Source organism: Wasmannia auropunctata, unplaced genomic scaffold (genome assembly GCF_000956235.1).
Source record: "Wasmannia auropunctata unplaced genomic scaffold, wasmannia.A_1.0 LD335998.1, whole genome shotgun sequence".
In the NCBI taxonomy this organism is placed as follows: domain Eukaryota; kingdom Metazoa; phylum Arthropoda; class Insecta; order Hymenoptera; family Formicidae; genus Wasmannia; species Wasmannia auropunctata.
In genome coordinates, this window is record NW_012026892.1 from 51,242 (window position 1) to 70,540 (window position 19,299).

At 39.4% G+C, this 19,299-nt stretch overlaps 1 protein-coding gene across 3 annotated transcripts in view; it reads right to left on the reverse strand.

The window, feature by feature from the left end:
* Nucleotides 1-19,299, reverse strand: part of LOC105453526 (mitotic spindle assembly checkpoint protein MAD2A) — a 54,601-nt gene that overhangs the window by 31,353 nt on the left and 3,949 nt on the right. Inside the window, exon 4 of one of the 3 annotated variants that reach the window (XM_011695565.1) lies at nucleotides 14,973-15,145. The exons of the other annotated variants lie outside the window; for them this stretch is intronic. Within the exon in view, the coding sequence (XP_011693867.1) occupies nucleotides 15,131-15,145 (15 nt within the window). The 3' untranslated portion in view covers nucleotides 14,973-15,130. Of the gene's footprint in view, nucleotides 1-14,972; nucleotides 15,146-19,299 lie in introns of those variants that run through there. 3 annotated transcript variants of the gene reach the window in all.

The following is a 19,299-nucleotide window of genomic DNA, read 5'->3' on the forward strand; positions in this document are numbered from 1 at the left end:
CGCGGAACAAAAGGAATGAATTAAAACGCGCGCACGCGCGTATGATGGAAGGTCACCAAATTAAAATGCATGAAGAGAGAAATATCGTTCACAACCGGCGAATACCGTGACAGAATTAACGATATCCGCCGTTTACGGAGTTTAACGTTAAACGGAGCGTATCTCGCGACGCCAGGAGGCTACGAAAAATTCGTGACTTTTGAACGCATTCATATTTTTCAAGATTTAAAATCACCGCTGACGCGTGACCGATTGTAAGTTAATCCAATCAGTTTACTTCCTGATTTATATACGCACGGAAAAAACAATTTTGCTGAATCCAGATCTGAAAATAATTCTTGTTCAATAATCAAAATAATTTTGTGCGAAAGTCAAAATGATTGCTAGAATATCAAAACGTTTTATAGCAACGCTTATCAGTTTTAACATTCCAACAAATTATTTTGATGATTCAACAAAAAATTATTTTCAGATCTGTATTTAGCAAAATTTTTAGACCTTTCAACAAAATTGTTCTTTCCGTGCGCGTGAATTTTTCTATATTACGAGAATAATATTTTGTGATGAATAACACAATAGAAGAGACTTACGAAGAAAATGTTTAAAAAATGTATGTAAGGAATTCGTTTCGATGAGAGATAAGAGAAGATGGAAAGAAAAGTATCTTAATACAACAACTTTCAATTGGAAAAATTTAAAAGAATGTAATTGTATTGTAAATGTAATGCAGAATAGTTTACAAGAAGTACATAGTCTTTCACAGAACACACTGGAGGATTTTAGAGTGAATGTGGAAAACGTTGGCACTAACGTTGCTATTACAATGGCACATAGCCGTTGGCTCTCGATAATGTACACGGTAAACATTCGCTAACAATTTAATACATTCACGAATACTAATCGCCGGAGTTACACATAATATGGAGGAGTTATACATAAACCACAAATCTCCCCTTACGCAGTAATCGCACTACTAATGCAGCCCGTATGAAGCTTAGGCTATTAAATCTATATCAGCTGTGTTTCACCAAGCCCTATTTCTAGTTAGTGCAAGATAGACTTTCATACGCGATGCATGCAATAGAATGGATTATATCTCGTGTGCCAGAACGCAGAAGACGCGCGTACGAAAAAAAAATCAATTCTTGGATGTGCAATTCCGAAGAAATTGATTGCCCCTATTTTTTTATAAGCTGTAAAAGAAAAGGATAAGACATTTGCAAAGTAATAGGCAATTGCATTTTCCATTATACAATCGCCAAATAGATATCTCCTAGAGAAGCTCTCATGATTAAATCCCGCGGACAAATTCTATCTTTAACATCATCCGCTGCTGTAATGATAATTCGTTGGTAACTTTATCCTGATAAATCTGAGTTTAATCTGGTGTTTCGCGAAATTGAATATCCCGTTCTATTCGGATATTGATATTATCCCAGCGATCGAGAGAGAGAGAGAGAGAGAGAGAGAGAGAGAGAGAGATATTATTCCGCGGCAGGTAGATATCGTTTCATTGATTGTATAACCGATGTGAACATTCTCAGACGATGTTATTGCAAATGTTCGACATATCCAGCCAAGAAACATCCACGTTTTTCAACAGTGAAACAGAAGCCTCATTAACGATCGTGCTAATCAGAGCAGTATAGTGAGTTGTCCAAATAACTGATACAAATAGATGGCACAACGAAATTATAAAAAACAAACGTACAAAACAGAAATCTAATGAAATTATGACAACTGTCCATCCATACGAGAGATTCCAGGGAGATATCTCCTCCCTCGCCCTTCTCCTCCGAGCAAACTATCTATAATAAATTATAATTCATATAATCTTTATTTGATATACATGTAATATCTTAAGGTTTGATATTTCGATATTTTTTTAATCGATTACTTTCTACTCGACAACGGTTTGAGAAATTTAGAGGACGGCGCGAATTTGATCGGGATCTATGTGTGGCTCCAATGAAGCTCGATGTGTGCCTGCGGGATTAAGCCGCACCTATTTCGCGCGAGTATTATACACGTGAGCGGTTATATACCGATAACGCGGTTCACGCCACTCGGTAATCACTGCGCCAACGCCGCCGGTATCGCGAGCCGCCGCGCCGGATCGACTCGCCTTTTCAATTCGCAATGCGGCCATTCCATTGCGCGCGCGGAAGCCCTACACCAATCGACCCTACGTCGACCTAATACACGACGAGGCTTCTCGCACCGCTTCGGCGCGAGCAGCAGCAGCATTGCGAGTCGCGGGTTTCGATCCGGAGGGCGGCGCGCTTTATGGCTTTTACTAAAGGCAACCGAGATGGAATAAGGGCGTATGTCCTTAGGGGGCGAACGGACCGGGGCCTCTCGGAGGACAGAGGACCACCGACGAGAGAAGACGGTGAACGTATATATGTATATACATGTGCGGACACGCGGGTGCAGGATTTCCCGTTGGCTGACTGACTGGCTCGCTTGGTTCGCTGATGTACACGATGTTTACACGAACGGCTGCCCATCCGACGCTGCTTTCGCCAGCAATGAATTCGCATTACGGTGGCGCCCGACGCATTAAACTATAACGACTGCCAGGACATTCGGTAGACCGGATATCTACCTAAGCGACAGATTATGAGCGCGATGCATCGCTAACAATCCCTCCACGACCATCGCGTCATATAGCACGGTAATGGCCGCTTTTAAAACGCCACCGACCAAATAGCCATCTCGGCAAAAAGACGTCACGGAGGTCATTGAAACGATGATCGCAACCGCTGGAAATAAACAAGTGCAAATCTCATTCAACGTAATGGTTTAATTGGGAAAATTGTTACGAAATCACAGTAACTTATACTTTTTCTCCGATTTAGACTTGTTATATCTAGATTTTTTCTACTAAATCTGAAATAAGCTAAACCCAGAACGACAGTAGAATTGAAATTATTATTGGTCACAATAAAATATTTATAAACACGTACAAATGTAGAACAAAAAAATTGATTTAAAACTTTATAAAGTTTTCGCAAGAAATGAGATTACCATCAGAATTAATATACGCTCTAAAGCACAGAATTAAGACAGTTAGCTAAATTGACTCGAAAAAGTTTGTCGCATGATGTTATTTTCATTTCAGCTAAAAAAGAAAAAAATTCAATTCTATTTATTTAAAAGAATAATTCTCGAAAAATCAAGCAAGCCCGAGTTAGCACAATACCGCATGGAATTAACAAAGAGAAAAAAAAATGCAAAAAATGTTCCAACATCTTTTGAAAACATCTAGAAATAACTCGGGATGAAAAAGTTAATAGCGCTCAGCGCGTTCAAGTCATTCGTGGTATTAAAAAATGCCTGAAATACGGGCACGCGCGGAAGTACTTCCGTTCTCTTGGCGCTACTGCCGAGACAATAGCCTTCCTCACTCCTTTCTACTCTCTTTATGTAGCACCAACAAAAGACTCTCGATATGCGACCTCGTGTGCTCTCACAATGCCGCCCCTGTCATCTGTAGTCTCCATACGCTACGCCAAAGGTACACGCCGGAGAAGCACCCTCAAAAAAAAAATAGAGAGAGAGAGAAAGAGAGAGAGAGAGAGAGAGAACCAAAAAGAAAAAGGAAATATGACTGCCAAGCACGATAATTAATAACCGCTCTTCCTTCCACAGCAAAGGTACATTTTATTATTTCGCGTACACGACGCGATTCTCCGGGATCAAATCAGACTTGATGAATTCTCAGGAGAACAGGGAACGAGGAAAGTCGATAAATCGTGTGCAGAGAACACGCGCGCGCGCGCGCGCACATACCCTTGCTAGCTGAATCACTCGAAACGATCTAAACGAGATTCGTAGCTCCACTTTCCAATTTTGCCCGACTTGAAGGAACCTTTTCACAGATCCTGCAAGATAGAAACGACCGAGTAGAGGGTAGATAGGTAGGTAGGTAAGAGGGTTCCACCTGGTGGGAGCGAAAAGGTGCGCACCCAGGGGATGGTATCGCGAAGGAAAAGCCGAAGGAAGAAATCGCCCGCGTGGAGTGGCACGATCGTCGGGGCGCGTACGTGGCGGGGAAGCGCAATTTTCAAATCGAACCGCGTGCACAACATCGATCCCTGCGTTTCTCACCGTCCGAGACGGCCATCCGAGAGAGCACACCGTTCGGTTGACGAATTTACCCCGTGAGAGAGGACCCCGGCCGAAGCCACGGTCGGTCGAGCTCCGGTCGCGCGGGGAGCGGAGTCGCGGGCTCTCTCTCGGTCGGTCCCGGTAATACGATAGAGTTAGGTAACTAGCTACGTTATACCTTGGCAAACCCATTATATCGCTCTGGGAATCCTTTGGGAAATAGTCTATAGCGCTGCCCGGCCTGGGCTTCGATCAACCGTGAAATGTAGTCCGATACGTATTACCGGGTGCAGTACCCAATACGTTCTGCCGGCATCTGGCGTATAGTACACCACCACGTACGGAGGGGCCGCGTTACCTTCCGCCGCGCCGCGCCGCGCCGCACCGCGTCGGCGGAGAGAGAATTACCGAGCCTACTATGCGCTTAGGATTCCGCCTTCGCATGGAATTGTGGCAATTTCTCTCTCGCTCGGCCCGAGCACGAGCTCGTGTAGTTTGTCGTTCCTATAAACATGCGACACGCTAACATATTAACCCACGACTGCCGGTGGTTGCGTTTGCGTAACTGCTATAGCGGCGTCAAAGCGACCCCGATAGACGAATGACGTCGTAATTGGAGTTCGTGTAGAACTACTTTCGCTATTTTTGAAATTTCCAATTCAACCTTGCAAAATTAACTTGGACGTGACAAAAATTACAGAAACCGTGCAACAATATCATCCTATTAAAATCCCAGAAGGACATTTAGGACGTTTAAATTTTAGATCAATAAATTTGACGTATCGAAATTCATATATTTATTTTTTGATATACGATACTATTTATGATACTATTATAAAAAAAACCTATAGTTAAAAACTAGTTTATGGAATTCCTATATTTCCCTATATCATACGAGTATAATTACATTCTACTTGCGACAGCAGACTGAAGAGCAATGTCATTTCGTTGTCCGCGACTTTTGCCTTCGTAACGAATAAAGGAATGCTATTTTCGGAAAATCGTCCCGTTAAACCTTACAATCGATTATATGCAAACAAACGAATATTGATTATAGGAGAAGCGTTACGGACTGCCACATCGCCACGTCCCGGCCAGTCACGGCGACGGAACTTTTATAAAAACGGCGCGAATGAGCGCTCGACAATATTTGATTAGATTTTACAAACAAACGCACTCGACGAACGCGCGACATACACGTGTAATGAATTTACATCGCGCCCCGGCGCGATTGCCTCTTTTATTCATTCGCGAGAGCGCTTGTCCTCTCCACCTGCCCTTCCGCCCTCGCCCGCGAAACGATCATGAATTCAATGGTTTCCGATAACAGCGGGATGGAGGTCGAAGGGGAGGGATGGAAGGTGGGGGGATGGAAAATATAAAACAAAAAGAAACGCTCGCGTATCGACGGTAATTTACATAGGGGGAGAAGCGTTCCAAAGGTAACGCGCGCGACGCGCGCTTCGTCGGCGCCGAGAAAATAAATGCTCGCCCACTCGACGATCTTTCCGATGCACATACTCGAACGGTACATCGTCGTCGCGCACGTATGCCCGTGTGTCTTTTGAAATCAACCAGGCTCGGCGAAGTTCTTAAAGTCGTCGACAACGTCGGGGCGTCGTGAATAGAATCGAGTATTATTGATATACGTCCCGGCGCATAGAGAAGCTTCTGGCAAACGCGCGCATCAGTTATTTCAAGTCGCCGACGCGTTGAATCGCGTTCGAACAAAGTAAATATTTTTGCTTTTATTTACTGTAGAGGGAACGCTGCCGATAAATGTCGATAGGGACATCGGAGCGTTTGCTTACGCTCCAAGTTAGAATTGATTCTGCAAACTTCTCGAAAGTCTAACAACCCTCGAAAGTCCAACAAGAGAAATCGTTTCCACTTTTAACGTTAATGTTAATTTAAATGCTTGATTTAAATCATGTGTCATGTTGACGTTTAAGGCAAAATCAAGAAAAATCGTGTATTTTCAATTCAACGAAAATTTGTTAAGTTTTTCACTTTTCAAAATAATAAAAATGTTCACTGAGATTTCTCAAAGTTTGCCCGATAAATTTATCCCGCAATCAAAGAAAAGGTGTAGTGAAATAATATATTCTACTGCTTTCCCGTCGCGATACGGTAATGCACCCAAAGGTGGTCCCCGGCACGATCTTTCCATTTTCGGGCTAAACACATGAATTTGAACACAGTAAAGCCAGGGCGATGCACAAATTCGCGAAACGACACTAATAGTGGTCAAGCTGACTCCGGGGGCACAATACCGGTATCGGCGCGCTATTATCCGCAAGTTTATTGAATGTTAAAGTTCTATAGAGAATTCTCCATTTCGCGTTTGCCCGGCTATATTTCGCCGTCAGTAAGTACGTCGTTGCTACGTAGCCAGTAATTGGCACGTCAGGACAATGCGGCGTATCAGCGAAATTCCATCGCAGCGTTCATTTAATCAGAAACTAACAATAGTACTCATCGAATTCCTTGCCGTTTAACGAATCAAACGTCGGGAATACCTTCAAGACGTGCTTATAGCAAAATTGACTTAATATAATAGTTCCGTCGGGGAATGTCACGAATACTCGAATAGCACTGCTTAGAAAATCATTGCGTGACTTAATGCTAAAATTTTCTATGTTTTTTTTTCACCATCTTCCAGAATTATGTAATTTAAAATTATACGTAAAAAAGAACAAGAATTCTCCTACGAAATCTTTTACGAAATTATCTACAGCTATAATATATTCCTCTAATCGCATTCATAGTGCTTCAAAATATGCACTCATCTAAAAATATTTTTCGCTAAATAGAAAAAAAAAATTGATTGTATCTACAAATATTCGATCATGATCACAAAAATGACAATTTTTAAATAACAATAGGTATCTAATAAGGCAATTAAGAGTCCAACGATCGTTGGATGTATTTGGCTTATTTGGATTGAAATATAAGGTAAATTTTTACGCACAAACAACGGCGTGGACTCTTAATTGTCTTAATAATAAATACTTATTGTTATTTATTTTTTGGAAATCATAACTGTTCATTCTTTGACAATTTTTAATTTCTTCTTTACGTACACCGTCACCGTTGACGGATAACATTATCTTAAAGTAGATAGAGAGTGAAAAAAGGGATTTAGCTTCATTACAATTAATCGATTTATGAAATTATATCATTAGCGCGGTGTTATCGAGGTCGTGCACCTTTCGACGTAGCCGTATAAGGGCCCTACACGCGTTAGACGAGATAGGTGCAAGCAAAATGATTCACGGACGAAAATAGAACTGTGACCGTTTTCTCTCATGTTCTTCTTCAGGGTCGGTGAAGAGCCTTGAAGAGCCCGTGGGGTCGGCAGTCGCTGTAGTACGAGGATGAGAAGCTCGTGCTCTCGCAAGCGCATGAATTTCTTCGATCCAATGGAAATCGTATAAATTACGACGATACGCCTCTTTAGCCATTTGATCGGTTTAATTCGAACAAAATGGCACAGAAACTGTTTTGTATTGTACCGTAACAATCGTAGAGATTCATTGCAATTGCATAGAAATTAATGCGATAACATTAAAATGTAAAGCTACGTATTTGCATGTCGCAAACAAAGGAAATATATCTTCGCAATAACGGCTATTGTGTACGAAAAGATTAATCTTGATATTTCAGTTACTTTTCAAGATTCGCGGAGGCAACGTTTAAATCACATCAGATACTTAATGGAGAACTGTTTTGTTTTCTTTTCCTGCTCGCACTCAAGATATGGATAAGTTTTCTTCGTTCGCCGAGGACGTGACGCTCGCCCGCTTCTAGCGCATCTAGCGGCACTGTCAAGGTAAATTAAGTCTATACTCCTATAATTTATTATAGATAATTCATACGATTAACAAAAATATTTTGCAACATCGATTCAGAAATTATTGAAAATTATTTCAATTTTAAATTTACAGTCAAGTTTCGACCCTAAAAAAACTAAACTGTACTCTACTATAAAACTCGTTAAAGAAATGAAACTATTCGATAAATTGAAAAATGTAATAATTTTTTAATATAACTCAATGATTCCCATTTTATACATTCTTGGAATAATTTTATACGAGTTTCCCCTTTGAAAAGTAAATCTTTTTGACTATTAGATATTTCAAATACGATTTGCGATTTTGTAAAACTATTATAATTTCATTATTTTTATTACGTGATTCATTTATCAAACAGCCTTTTACAAATGCGCGCTGAGCTTAACTTATGTTTTACGATCGTTGATATACCGTAGAATTGATTTGCGATCTGCGAACTGCCTCGAGCGCGTGAATTATCTCGAAAACGAAATGCGAGACTGTCAATGGACCAACGCGCGCCAACAATAAACAAACCCCTCACAGCGCGGCGGAGCGCTCGCGGCATCCGTGGATTCGCCACCGATTTCGAAATATTTAGCGACTACCCCGAAGCGTGAATCCGGCACCATCCGGCACCCGCGAACGTGCGCGCGATTGCGATACCGACCTGTCCGGGCGTATTTATCTAGATAATTCAACGCGCGCGATCGCGATACCCCGAGATGAGAGGAGAAACTAACCATCGATCTTCGTTGGCGTTCTTTCTGCTTGCAGCTTGCACATCGGGACATTCATCGTGTTTTGTTTTATTGTAGCCTCACCCATCCGCCCGCCCCTCGCTCCCTATTCCCATACAAATTCCCGCATCCGCGACTTCGCCCTCCGCGCTCTTCTCGGGCTCTCCTCCCCCTGGAAGGCTGGGCTCTCCCGCGCTTCCACCCTTCACCATGTTACTATCATCCACCAATTCGCGTAATCGTCTCGAGCACTCGACGCTGCTCGCCCACCGACACTTTTTTCCAGTTTCATCCCCCCCTCGAACTGTCTTTCTTCTATCCGTTATTCTTCTCCTCTGTCTTCTTCCTCTATCGTTTCGTTCACTGTTCGCCGTCATCCTCTCGACATCGACTTGCTTCGAGACGACGACGGCAGCCATCAGCAGAAAATATCATCGTTTTTCAAAGGTAAGATATCATGCAACTTTATTACGCCGTCGTGATTTCGCAAGAAATCTTCGCGTGATTTTCGTGTTTCGTGTCACCCAGAGTGTCCCACGGCGATAGAGTGGCCTTTTAATTTGAATTTTACTTTGACATATATCTTCTTTTAGAAAATATTGAGTGGAACTATATCTTGGAAATTTCTAATTTTTAATATCTCAACGAATACATCTGGCATTGAGTTTTTATTAACAAAATTAATTCAAACATCAAATCTTCTGAAAAACTACTTCCTTGTCTACTTCCTTAAACTTCTCTTATGCCACAGCTCTTTAATTCATAATATTGAATTCCATAAAATTGAACCAAAATAGGTTGAATATTTAATTTATTCACATAACAAGTCGACTATCGACACGACATTAAAAATAATCGCTATTCTTCTTAATTTTCCCTCTATTATCTATCGTTGAAAGAACACGCAGTGGTTCCGCGACACCCTGTACGACGGCAAAAAGTTGCCGCAACAGCCACGTCACCCTTCTGATGAACGGAGGAAGACGGAGCTGCTTTCGTGGCGCGCCGATATAAAGGGGTTCAACGGGTTTCCCGTGATTTATCGTCCTGGCGAAAGGGTAGCTGAGTCCTTGCGACACGAGTCACGTGCCGTGTTCGTTGAAGTTGCGCGACTCGGCGAAAATGATCTTCATTGCCGTTCGAGGCTACGTCAAGAGTAAATTTCGTGTACGACCTGCCCTAGCTGATGGGAGAATTTTCATCTATAATTGTATATCCCTTTTCGAATCCCCCGTAATTCGCGCGAATCCACACGAGGTACGTTACAGTATCACCGGATTGCGAGGAGGAAGAATAAGGAAAACGAAGTTTTGATCTTCGCTCTTTTTGCAATTCGCGTTATCTTACGTTCCCTCGGAACACGCCCTTACGGCTACCAAAGCGTTGAGAGGGTCACAATCGAATATCGATAACTGTTCAAAGAAAGTACGTATATGTACTTAGAGGAACATACGTATATACATATATATCTATAACTAGTAACTATATATATCTCATGCAATAACGTCCAGTGCTCCCCGGTGTCCTTAGACGGCGCTACGTCGGGCGGAAACGATACGGCTGACCGTTTTTCGTAAAGAAAAACCGCGTAAAGAAAAGCCAAAGGGTAAAAGCTGAAAACTACGCGCGGTAAGAAAAGAGACCTGTGGGTATACGAGCGAGCCGGATGTCTCTGCGGAGCTCTTTGGTAAGCTCGTAGCAGTCCTCGCGCGATGCCGAAAGCTCTTTGCGGGAAAGCTCCGGCTACGTATCCTTGAAACGCACGTCGCATAAACGCTTCGCGTAAAAGGTACTCCGCGTAGTCGGCCACGGAAATACACGACAGGATACCCGTATATTAAGAAGAAAAATACACGAATCTCGCGGCGGAGCGAGCGTCGGGCAAAAAGTCCCCCCCCCCCTCCCCTCGCTATCGACATCTTGTTTCTTATCCTTTTCACCGGTGCAAGATTGATAACGTGCAATATTTATCCGCTATTGTATTACATAAAGGATATTTCTTCTCCTCGTTCCTTAAATTAATTACATCTGACATACTGCAGTATCTGCAGTATCTAGTATGAAGTGAAAGGGAGTGAGGATTTAGTTTATAACTGCGATTATAGAATTCACTAATATTGGCGGAAGCAACTTTAAGACAACATGACAGCGTGCTATCGCACATCGAAACGTTATAGCTTTGTTAGTTTCAACTATACCGTGCCCCGAAGTGATCGCGCTCGTATCACGTGTCTCCACGTAGCTAAAGAGAAGGAGCGTTAGATGAGCATTCAGACATACACGTGAATGTTACAGATATATGTATATATAATCTTAATGCGTCTGTAATGGACTTGCAAACTATTCAACACGCGCGAAACTCGCGTTAACTTAAGCACGGTTACAAAGCCGATAGTTGTTAACTTCCGGGATAAGACGAGGGAGAGCCTTGAGACACAGTACAAGTGCTGGTTACCATGTCCGTTAGACCAGCCAAGAAACTTCGCCGAAAGCGAAGGTCGTTAATAATTTAATCAATAAACGGAATAAAATGTGGGAAGCCGGCAATTTAAACGAACAATAAAACGTTTTAAAGGCAAACAAGAAGTAAAGCTGATGATAGGACAATAATATATTTAAAGAATAAATAAATAATAATAGCAAATTACGATATCTAAATATCTGCAAAAATTTTTTAATCTCCAGGATCTTTATATCTTTATTGCGATAATTTCTTTTGTGTTATTTAACATTTTAATATGTATAAAAAATATTTTTTTAAATATCAAAAGTTATTTAAAAATTATATATCGCGTATTTTTTTAATAAGGAAGAATCTTATTTTTATGTGATTAATTCGCTTGTTTTTCATAACAAAGACGAAATTGTCTTTCTTCTCATTACATTGCAAATCATCGAAGAAAGCCGTCATCTATGACTATTAAAATTCGTGCCTTCAAAATTCTTTCAATCAATGTCAATTTGTTTCACAATCAATTTGTTTCAATCAATAAATTCGATACAGATTGAAAAATCTTTCAAATGTCCCAAATGTGACAATTAATGTATTAATTTTTAATTAACCTCAAGTCAACCGACGTTGTCCCATAGAATCGATAATCCACGTTGGAACGTCGGGCAACCGCACAACTTTCCCAAAAGTAACAAACGATGGCTCGGATATGTCAGGTTCGGTGATTAACGATAGCTCGCGGTTCGTGTTCTCCCGCTCATTGCTAACGATCACCGTCGATGTCAACGTGATTCATTTCATCAATTATCGCCAACCGGGTTCTCGCCGGCATGACGATGACGGCCGAATAATTCGCCGATGATTCTCAACTCCTAGCACAGATCCGGTCGGAATTTTATATTTTAACTGATCGATATTTTATCGGGTTCTTATTGATTAAAATATCTATCGAATAGGATAGCAGTTTTACATATATAATGAGCGTAATGGATTTTTTGTCGATCTATCTTTAATTTTAAGCAATGTTTTATATGATGGAATACATTGTCACAAATTTGTAAAATTCTTTCAAGTACAACATTTTTGTCATTTTAAATATTGAAACAATACTTTTATAATTTAATTAGAAACGCAAGATAATTATAAAATTTGTTATCTCAATAATAATATTAATATTATTGAAATAATACAAGTTGATATTAATACAAGTTGATTATTGAAATAATACAACTAAATCAAATTTAAATAAAATGTTTATCATCCATAAACTTTAAAGTCAACTTGGAGAAGCCTAACGTGATGGCCAAACAATCTTCAATTAATCTTCAATCTTTATCTTCTTATCTACTCTTCAAATTGTTCACTGACTCACTGATTAAGATTCGAGGATTTGTCAATAAAACGCGCGGTCCTTCCGATCCAATCAACAAGAACCGAATTCGACGAATCTAACGATCGTGGATAAGCTTAATGGTCCGTTCTAATTAAAAGGTCCATTATCGCTGCTAGATACTTGACAAAACCGAATTCGCAAACCGCACCTATTACCTAATTCTCTCTGCCTGTAGTGCGAATGTGTCTCAGTGACTTTCAACAACAATTTGCGAGCTCGAGTAAACAGAAAACAAAGAACGATCGAAGTAAATGTCGTCAAAAAGTCGTTAGAAAGGCTTGACCTCGATTAAATAATTGCAAAAATGGTCAATTAAGTTCACAATCTCGAATCGTTTCTCCCAAAGTTAATTCTTCCCAAGACATTAGTTCATTAGCTATACTAATCTCAATTAAACTCTTTCTCTTTCGAAAAACATGACGCAAATAAAACATGACGGAATTGAAAGATGATGAATTCAGACAGAATTAAAATGTAAAATATTATTCTAAAAAAAATAAAGAGAAAATTCGATGTAATCTTCTATCATGAACAAAAGTAATTATATTAATTAATTATATTATTGTTATGAAAATTTTATATATATTTTTTTTATTTATATTTCATTATTATTATTTCTTCTATTTCTACTTTCGAAAGTTTACAATTTACAATGAGATATCAACATAGCTAAACTAATATTCTATTGTTTTTGGTTTAATCATTACCCTCTATATAATCGAGGAGAAACGTCTGATGCCTAGATATATTTAATGACTTGGCTGCTCTCGCATTCGAACTTAATCATTCAGTGTTTAGCTCTCAGCAAAAGCAAACCTTGCCCTCCCTTCGCTTTTCCCCAATCTAACAGTTTCCTCGGGGGAGGCCGGTGACTCTCTGATACTCGTAGATAAACTTAATGGTCCCGGGTTAATTAGGCCGGAAAGAGCCGACGGCATTAGCGGCACCTTTCGTGCTACAGGAATAATTTGGTCCGCCACTTCCTGCCGCAGGAGAGCCTCAGGAGACGAAGCGAGCCGACCAACGTCATCCTCGCACACACCGCATCCTGGACCGTCGTGAGTCGAAATTTCGTCAGCTAGCCCTCGCAGAAGCCGTCGCGCTGAGCGTCCTTTTTCGTAGGACAAAAAGATCCCGGAGGAGGAGATGTGGCGGAAAGTTTTAACTCTGTGTGCCCGGAGCTCTTCTGGATGGCGACAAAGGTGAGGACGCGATCTGTGTTACGAGTTTGTTCAAAGGAGAATGTTTGGTCGAAAGTTTGGTGAAAATATTCTTTTCCGAAGCAATCAAAGACGCGGTCAACGATAAAGGAGTCAAAATACAACTTTTCGGAAAGAGTTAAATTAAAATATTTTACATTTAACTTGAAGAATTTAATTAAAATATCCTAACTTTCGACTCTCTCTCCCGGAGTTTACTACAAAACGAAATTTCCCCTGGATTTCTTAATTAACATTATACAAAATTTTAAGGCAAAACAATAAATAGTTACGAAAAAGTATCAATTATAATTACTGACTATTCTTGAACCAACATTAGTACAGACACAAGTTATTAGTAGACACAATCGCGCATTATATAATCATATCAACACGAAAGTCTTTCTCATAAATAATTGGGCCTATCGGCAAGTGGATATCGATCGCATTTAATCGCAACCCGATAGTTTTACGCCTGTAAAAATAACCAGCACGCGAGAAGGATAAAACGGAGGAATTTCCATTCGGATGCTTTCCCCATTCGTCAAAGTAAAGACGGAATAAACTATCGTCGAGCACGTCGATTCCATTATCCGCCGTTACGGCCGCTCGTTTGTCGAACGACGAGAGTGAAAATGAAGAAGACGGCACAGGAAATGTTCTATTATACTGAATAGCTACCGAGCTTCGACGAAAAAAAAAAAACAGAAAGAGGGCAACGCACAGGAGGGGGGGAGCAGAGCACAGACACGGACGCGAGGCACGAAAGGGGCATTGAGAGAAGCCTTTTGGTCTCTCGATGCTTTATCCATTACCCGTGGTACCGCGAGCAACAACCGTATCGAAACGATATTGCGGATATCACGGCACGAGAGAGAAAAGTTTCGTAGAAAACTGTATCGTATTCTTCCGCTTCTTCCTCCCCTTTCCCCCTTTTTCCCCCTTCGGCTTTACACACGCTAACCGAACTGCCGAGATTATCGAATTCCGTACGGCAACTTCGATCACAACTAACGACTGTCAAGAATATATTTTCCCGCATTCTATTCTTTATTACTGTATTTCTTCATATTAGATTAATCGTTCATATAGATTTCAAAATAACGTCCAATATATATATTTCATATGATATATTGGGAGATTAAGAAAATTGATATTGGAAGGACTTAGTTTCCTGGATTATAAAGACAGGATAACAAATGGATAACGATGGACGAGAATGGTCGAAGAATCAAGATAATGTTCCTTTTGTCAAAATATTTTATTTCACAAAATATTCGTGAATAATTCTTACCGTTTGTTCACAGAATATCGCATCAGGTACTCGCACGTTGCCCAGAGAAAAACAACCTCTTCCACGAGACGGGATTAGAAAACTTCTAACGACGCACCTTGCCACCTCATCTGCAAGAAAACTTCGTTCCTCCGTTCGACGGGAAGAAATCATGAGACACGATAACCGTGCGAATGAACATAGGAGATGGTATATTACAAACAACTTGCTGCTACTTATAATCCATTCTACTTTGGTTCTTTCCGTAAAGACATTATCATAGTTAACTTTTTATGAGTCGTAGATACATATTCGTTGATTATAGATACATTTACATTGTCACATCAACGTATTCTAAAATAATTATTGAAGGATTACTCATTAAATATGCATTTAATTGGTCCTCTCGGTCATTCAATATTTTATTAGTAGCATTCTAATGACTATTAAAATATCCTATCTAGAATGTTTCTTAATTCAGACATTTTTCAATAATCATAATTTCAAAAAGAACTTGAGACAGCAATTTTTCAACCAGGATCATGTCACATTCGCGATGGTAAAAAAAAGATGATAATAATACAAAAGCATGTTCGATAATGCTATTTCCTTCCACGAAACCATCGAATTCGGAGCTCGTCAAATAATTCATCTCATTCGATTGTACAACTGAAATCGATTTAAACTCCACGTTGAAATATATATATATATATATATATATATCGAGGAACAAAAGTGCCCTTCTGATTTCTGAAGGACAGAAGGAGAAGTGTGTCAAAGGTTCTCGTAACGCTCGTTTCCGGCGGAGTTTGCACGAGGAGAACGAAATAAGAGAGGAAAGCCGTCGTAAAACCATATACCATAGGGCACGCTCAGATCGACGTAGTACCACGGGGATGTCGTGATATCATTTTACGGGATTGCAGGAAGAGGGACTCGTGAGGATGATCCCGAGTACCGTAATAGGATTGTCGGGATCAGAGCTTTACGCAGGAAGGATTGCGGTATCTTTCGGGCCAAATAACGCATAACGCGAAATTTTCAGCTTCCGCGGACAGGACGCAGCTTCAATTAGCAGAATGTCCTACGATTAGGTAAACCACTTAAGCAAAATTTTAACTGTACACCCGACTTGGTTGATAACGCAAAGCGAGATAAGTAATCTCATACCATTAATTACATGTCATTCACGTAGAAACAAATTGAGATTTAAATAAACTTTTGATTGAGTTCTTATTTTTAAGATCGATAATTATTATATTTTTGAAATACGACTATTTTATTAAGATATACTTTTCTTATTATTTTTACCCCGCGACTGTATTTTTCCGAAAATATGATTTTTATCTTTTCTTTCTGGTGTTATTAGATTTTCCATCTAAACGCGTTAATGTTAAATTTTTATAATTTATATGATAATTTATACAGAAAAACACAGGATTACATATTTGTTACATAAGTACTCATGAATATATTTTCATTTCATATTTTACATATTTTCTTTTCATTTTAATAATAATAATAATTTAATTTTAATTATAATTTTTAAATTTAAAATTATGTTTCAATATTTTAATTATCTTTCTTTGCTACGTTGTGCCAACTTAGGGACTCAAAGTACAAATGTAAATCAAGTCCCTGAGAATAGGTACTAAAATCGCTGGCTCATGAAAATACTGGAACGGTCAGCCGAAAAATTTGTATACAGCCCGGAAGATATACGTTTTGTATGCTAACAATAAGAAAGGACCTAGCCAGCCGCGAAAAGACGCTTTGCGACCCCCGAAGAGATTTCGCCGAAAAGAAATCCGGCCTCAATGACGCGTTCAGGGCGCTCCTATTGTACAAAGTAATCCCTCGTACCCTCTTTTTAGGCGTCCGGCGCAGTGTGTCAACTCTCGAGTGATCGAAACACCGAACGGACTCTATATGCCGATTCGTTTTTTCCGTTTTCGCTTGTGGAACGAAAGAACACGAAAATCAAGTAGCGGAAGACAACGACGATAAAACTGTACGAGAACATCATTTCTACTAAGTTTTCCGATCTCAATGCAATTATGTCGTCACTATTCGATATACTTTAACTAACGAAGCTTGCAATTAATATTGGCACGAGAGCTTTTTTTAACTTCCGCGGCCAAAAACAGATGAGCAATTAAGTTTCATCCTTATCGCGAAAAATCATAGTAGAATAAGAACGGAAGTAAGAATAAAAATGTCATTGAATCACAATAATTACATCTTCATCATATTGTTCTACACTGAATTATTTTTTACAGATAAATGTATTGTTAAATTAACAATAAAAAGAACTAGCTGAATATTTTATTTAAAAAATGCTAGTTTACAAGTCAGAAATATCTTTCTAAATTTTCTGACATTAAAGCCGGTATTTATACAATTTTTATATAAGACGGTCTTAAGATATAATAAGCCCCAATCACAATGCCGTATTAATCACATTTTAATATATTACTTAAAACTGTCTTGAAATAAGAACACATTATAAATATCAGCCTAGATCCTGTTAGTCAATCAAATTATAAAAATATTCTTACTATATAAATGAACGCGAAAATTCTTAAATTTCAAGAATTTCGCTTTTAACAGTCAAACTAGACAATTTATTATTATGACTTGTCTACTTTACTCCGTTCTTATTATTTTAAAATTGTCAATGTATGCAAACCGCTTCAAAATTATTAATTTTCACTTCGGGAAAAATTTACGAAGACACTTTCTATAAAGTCAGAATCTTTTATGCTATTTGCTCTGGCAATGACAGTCGGCTAGTATCGAGAACGAAGATGTTTCGCATTTCCATTGACGAGAGTGGACGCACGCGCTTACTTTTTACATTTTAGGAACATACACGGTTACGTATAAATAGTTTTGTGGGCGAACAAGCGAGCAGAGTGTTCCGAGCCGTTCTCACGTGATGAGAAGCGGAAAGTACTTTACGACTCTAGCTATATAAAAAAAAAAAGACTCTCGAGAAGAAAGAGAGATCGTCGTAGCGTATGATGTCCGTGCAAGCTTACTAGTGCCGCCGTGCTTTTTCGTTGAATCCGTTTCGTCGCTCGTACCTATCGAACGATTTGTATGAAAGTCATCGTGAGTCATCGCGAGACTCGCCGTAACGATCGGTATTTCGCGACATCATTGAGTGATGTTATCATTTTACAGCGGCAAATAATAATAGATAAAAGTTGATGTTAGATTCTCATTAAAAAAAAATACTTGAGATATACAGAAAAAAATCATTTCTGTATAATTCTACAATTTTATAACAATGTTAAATTGTTATAATCATTATCACATCATTTTATAATTATATAGATTAATATTAAAAAATTTTTATATGTTCCATTTTCACATATTTTTAAAACAAAGTATTATTCAGAGATGTAAAGCCATTTTTCTTCATCATTTTTTAAATAATTAAATATAATAAGAAAATATAATGTATCACGTATATTAAAATTCATTAACATTTTCATTAATATTTTAATTCATTTATCAACATTAATCGATTTGGTCTCAATCGAAATTCTTCGTGTCGCTCGCTCGATAACGTAAAAATTACTTGACTGAAATGTGGAATTACCGAGATGAGACGGCGAGTCCGCGAATAGTGAACAAAAGAAAGAATGTATTTTATGATATTTTACGCATAAAAAAAGAAGAAGAGGAACGATCGTAAATCGAAATATAGCGTTAGTCCAAGGTAAAGTTAAGTAAGTAGAGATGTATAAATAAAATGACAATTCTCGAAGGCGTGTCGTTTTGCGCACGCCTCGCGCGGGGACACCGCGCGTCGCGATCGAACGCGATTTTACACATAAGGAGAATCGATTCTCGGTCCACGAGAAGTGGATGGGACCGCGAAACGGTGGTTAAGCCTAACATACGTTGTGTCCGTCACGTCGGCGATTAATTAATTAACGACGGGACGTTTACTTTACCCATTATTGTAGCCGGTATTAGTACTTTACCGATGGCGCTTGTGATTCCTAATCCTCTCAACGCTCGCAACTACGTGCGTTCGATCGTAATAACGATCGTAATGATCTCCGCGAATTGCACTCGCGATATTGTATGGAGATACTTGCGATGCGACCGAACGTCTCGATCGACGACACTTTCCCCAAAATCTTGATTACCCGCGAATCACCGTTTCGCGAGAACGATGCCCAATCACTGGTATACTAAGCGCTACTGTAAAATATTGTATATTATTTCGCGTTGTTTATTTTTCAATGTTTTTACTAGAGACGCGTTTCTACGGTATTTACG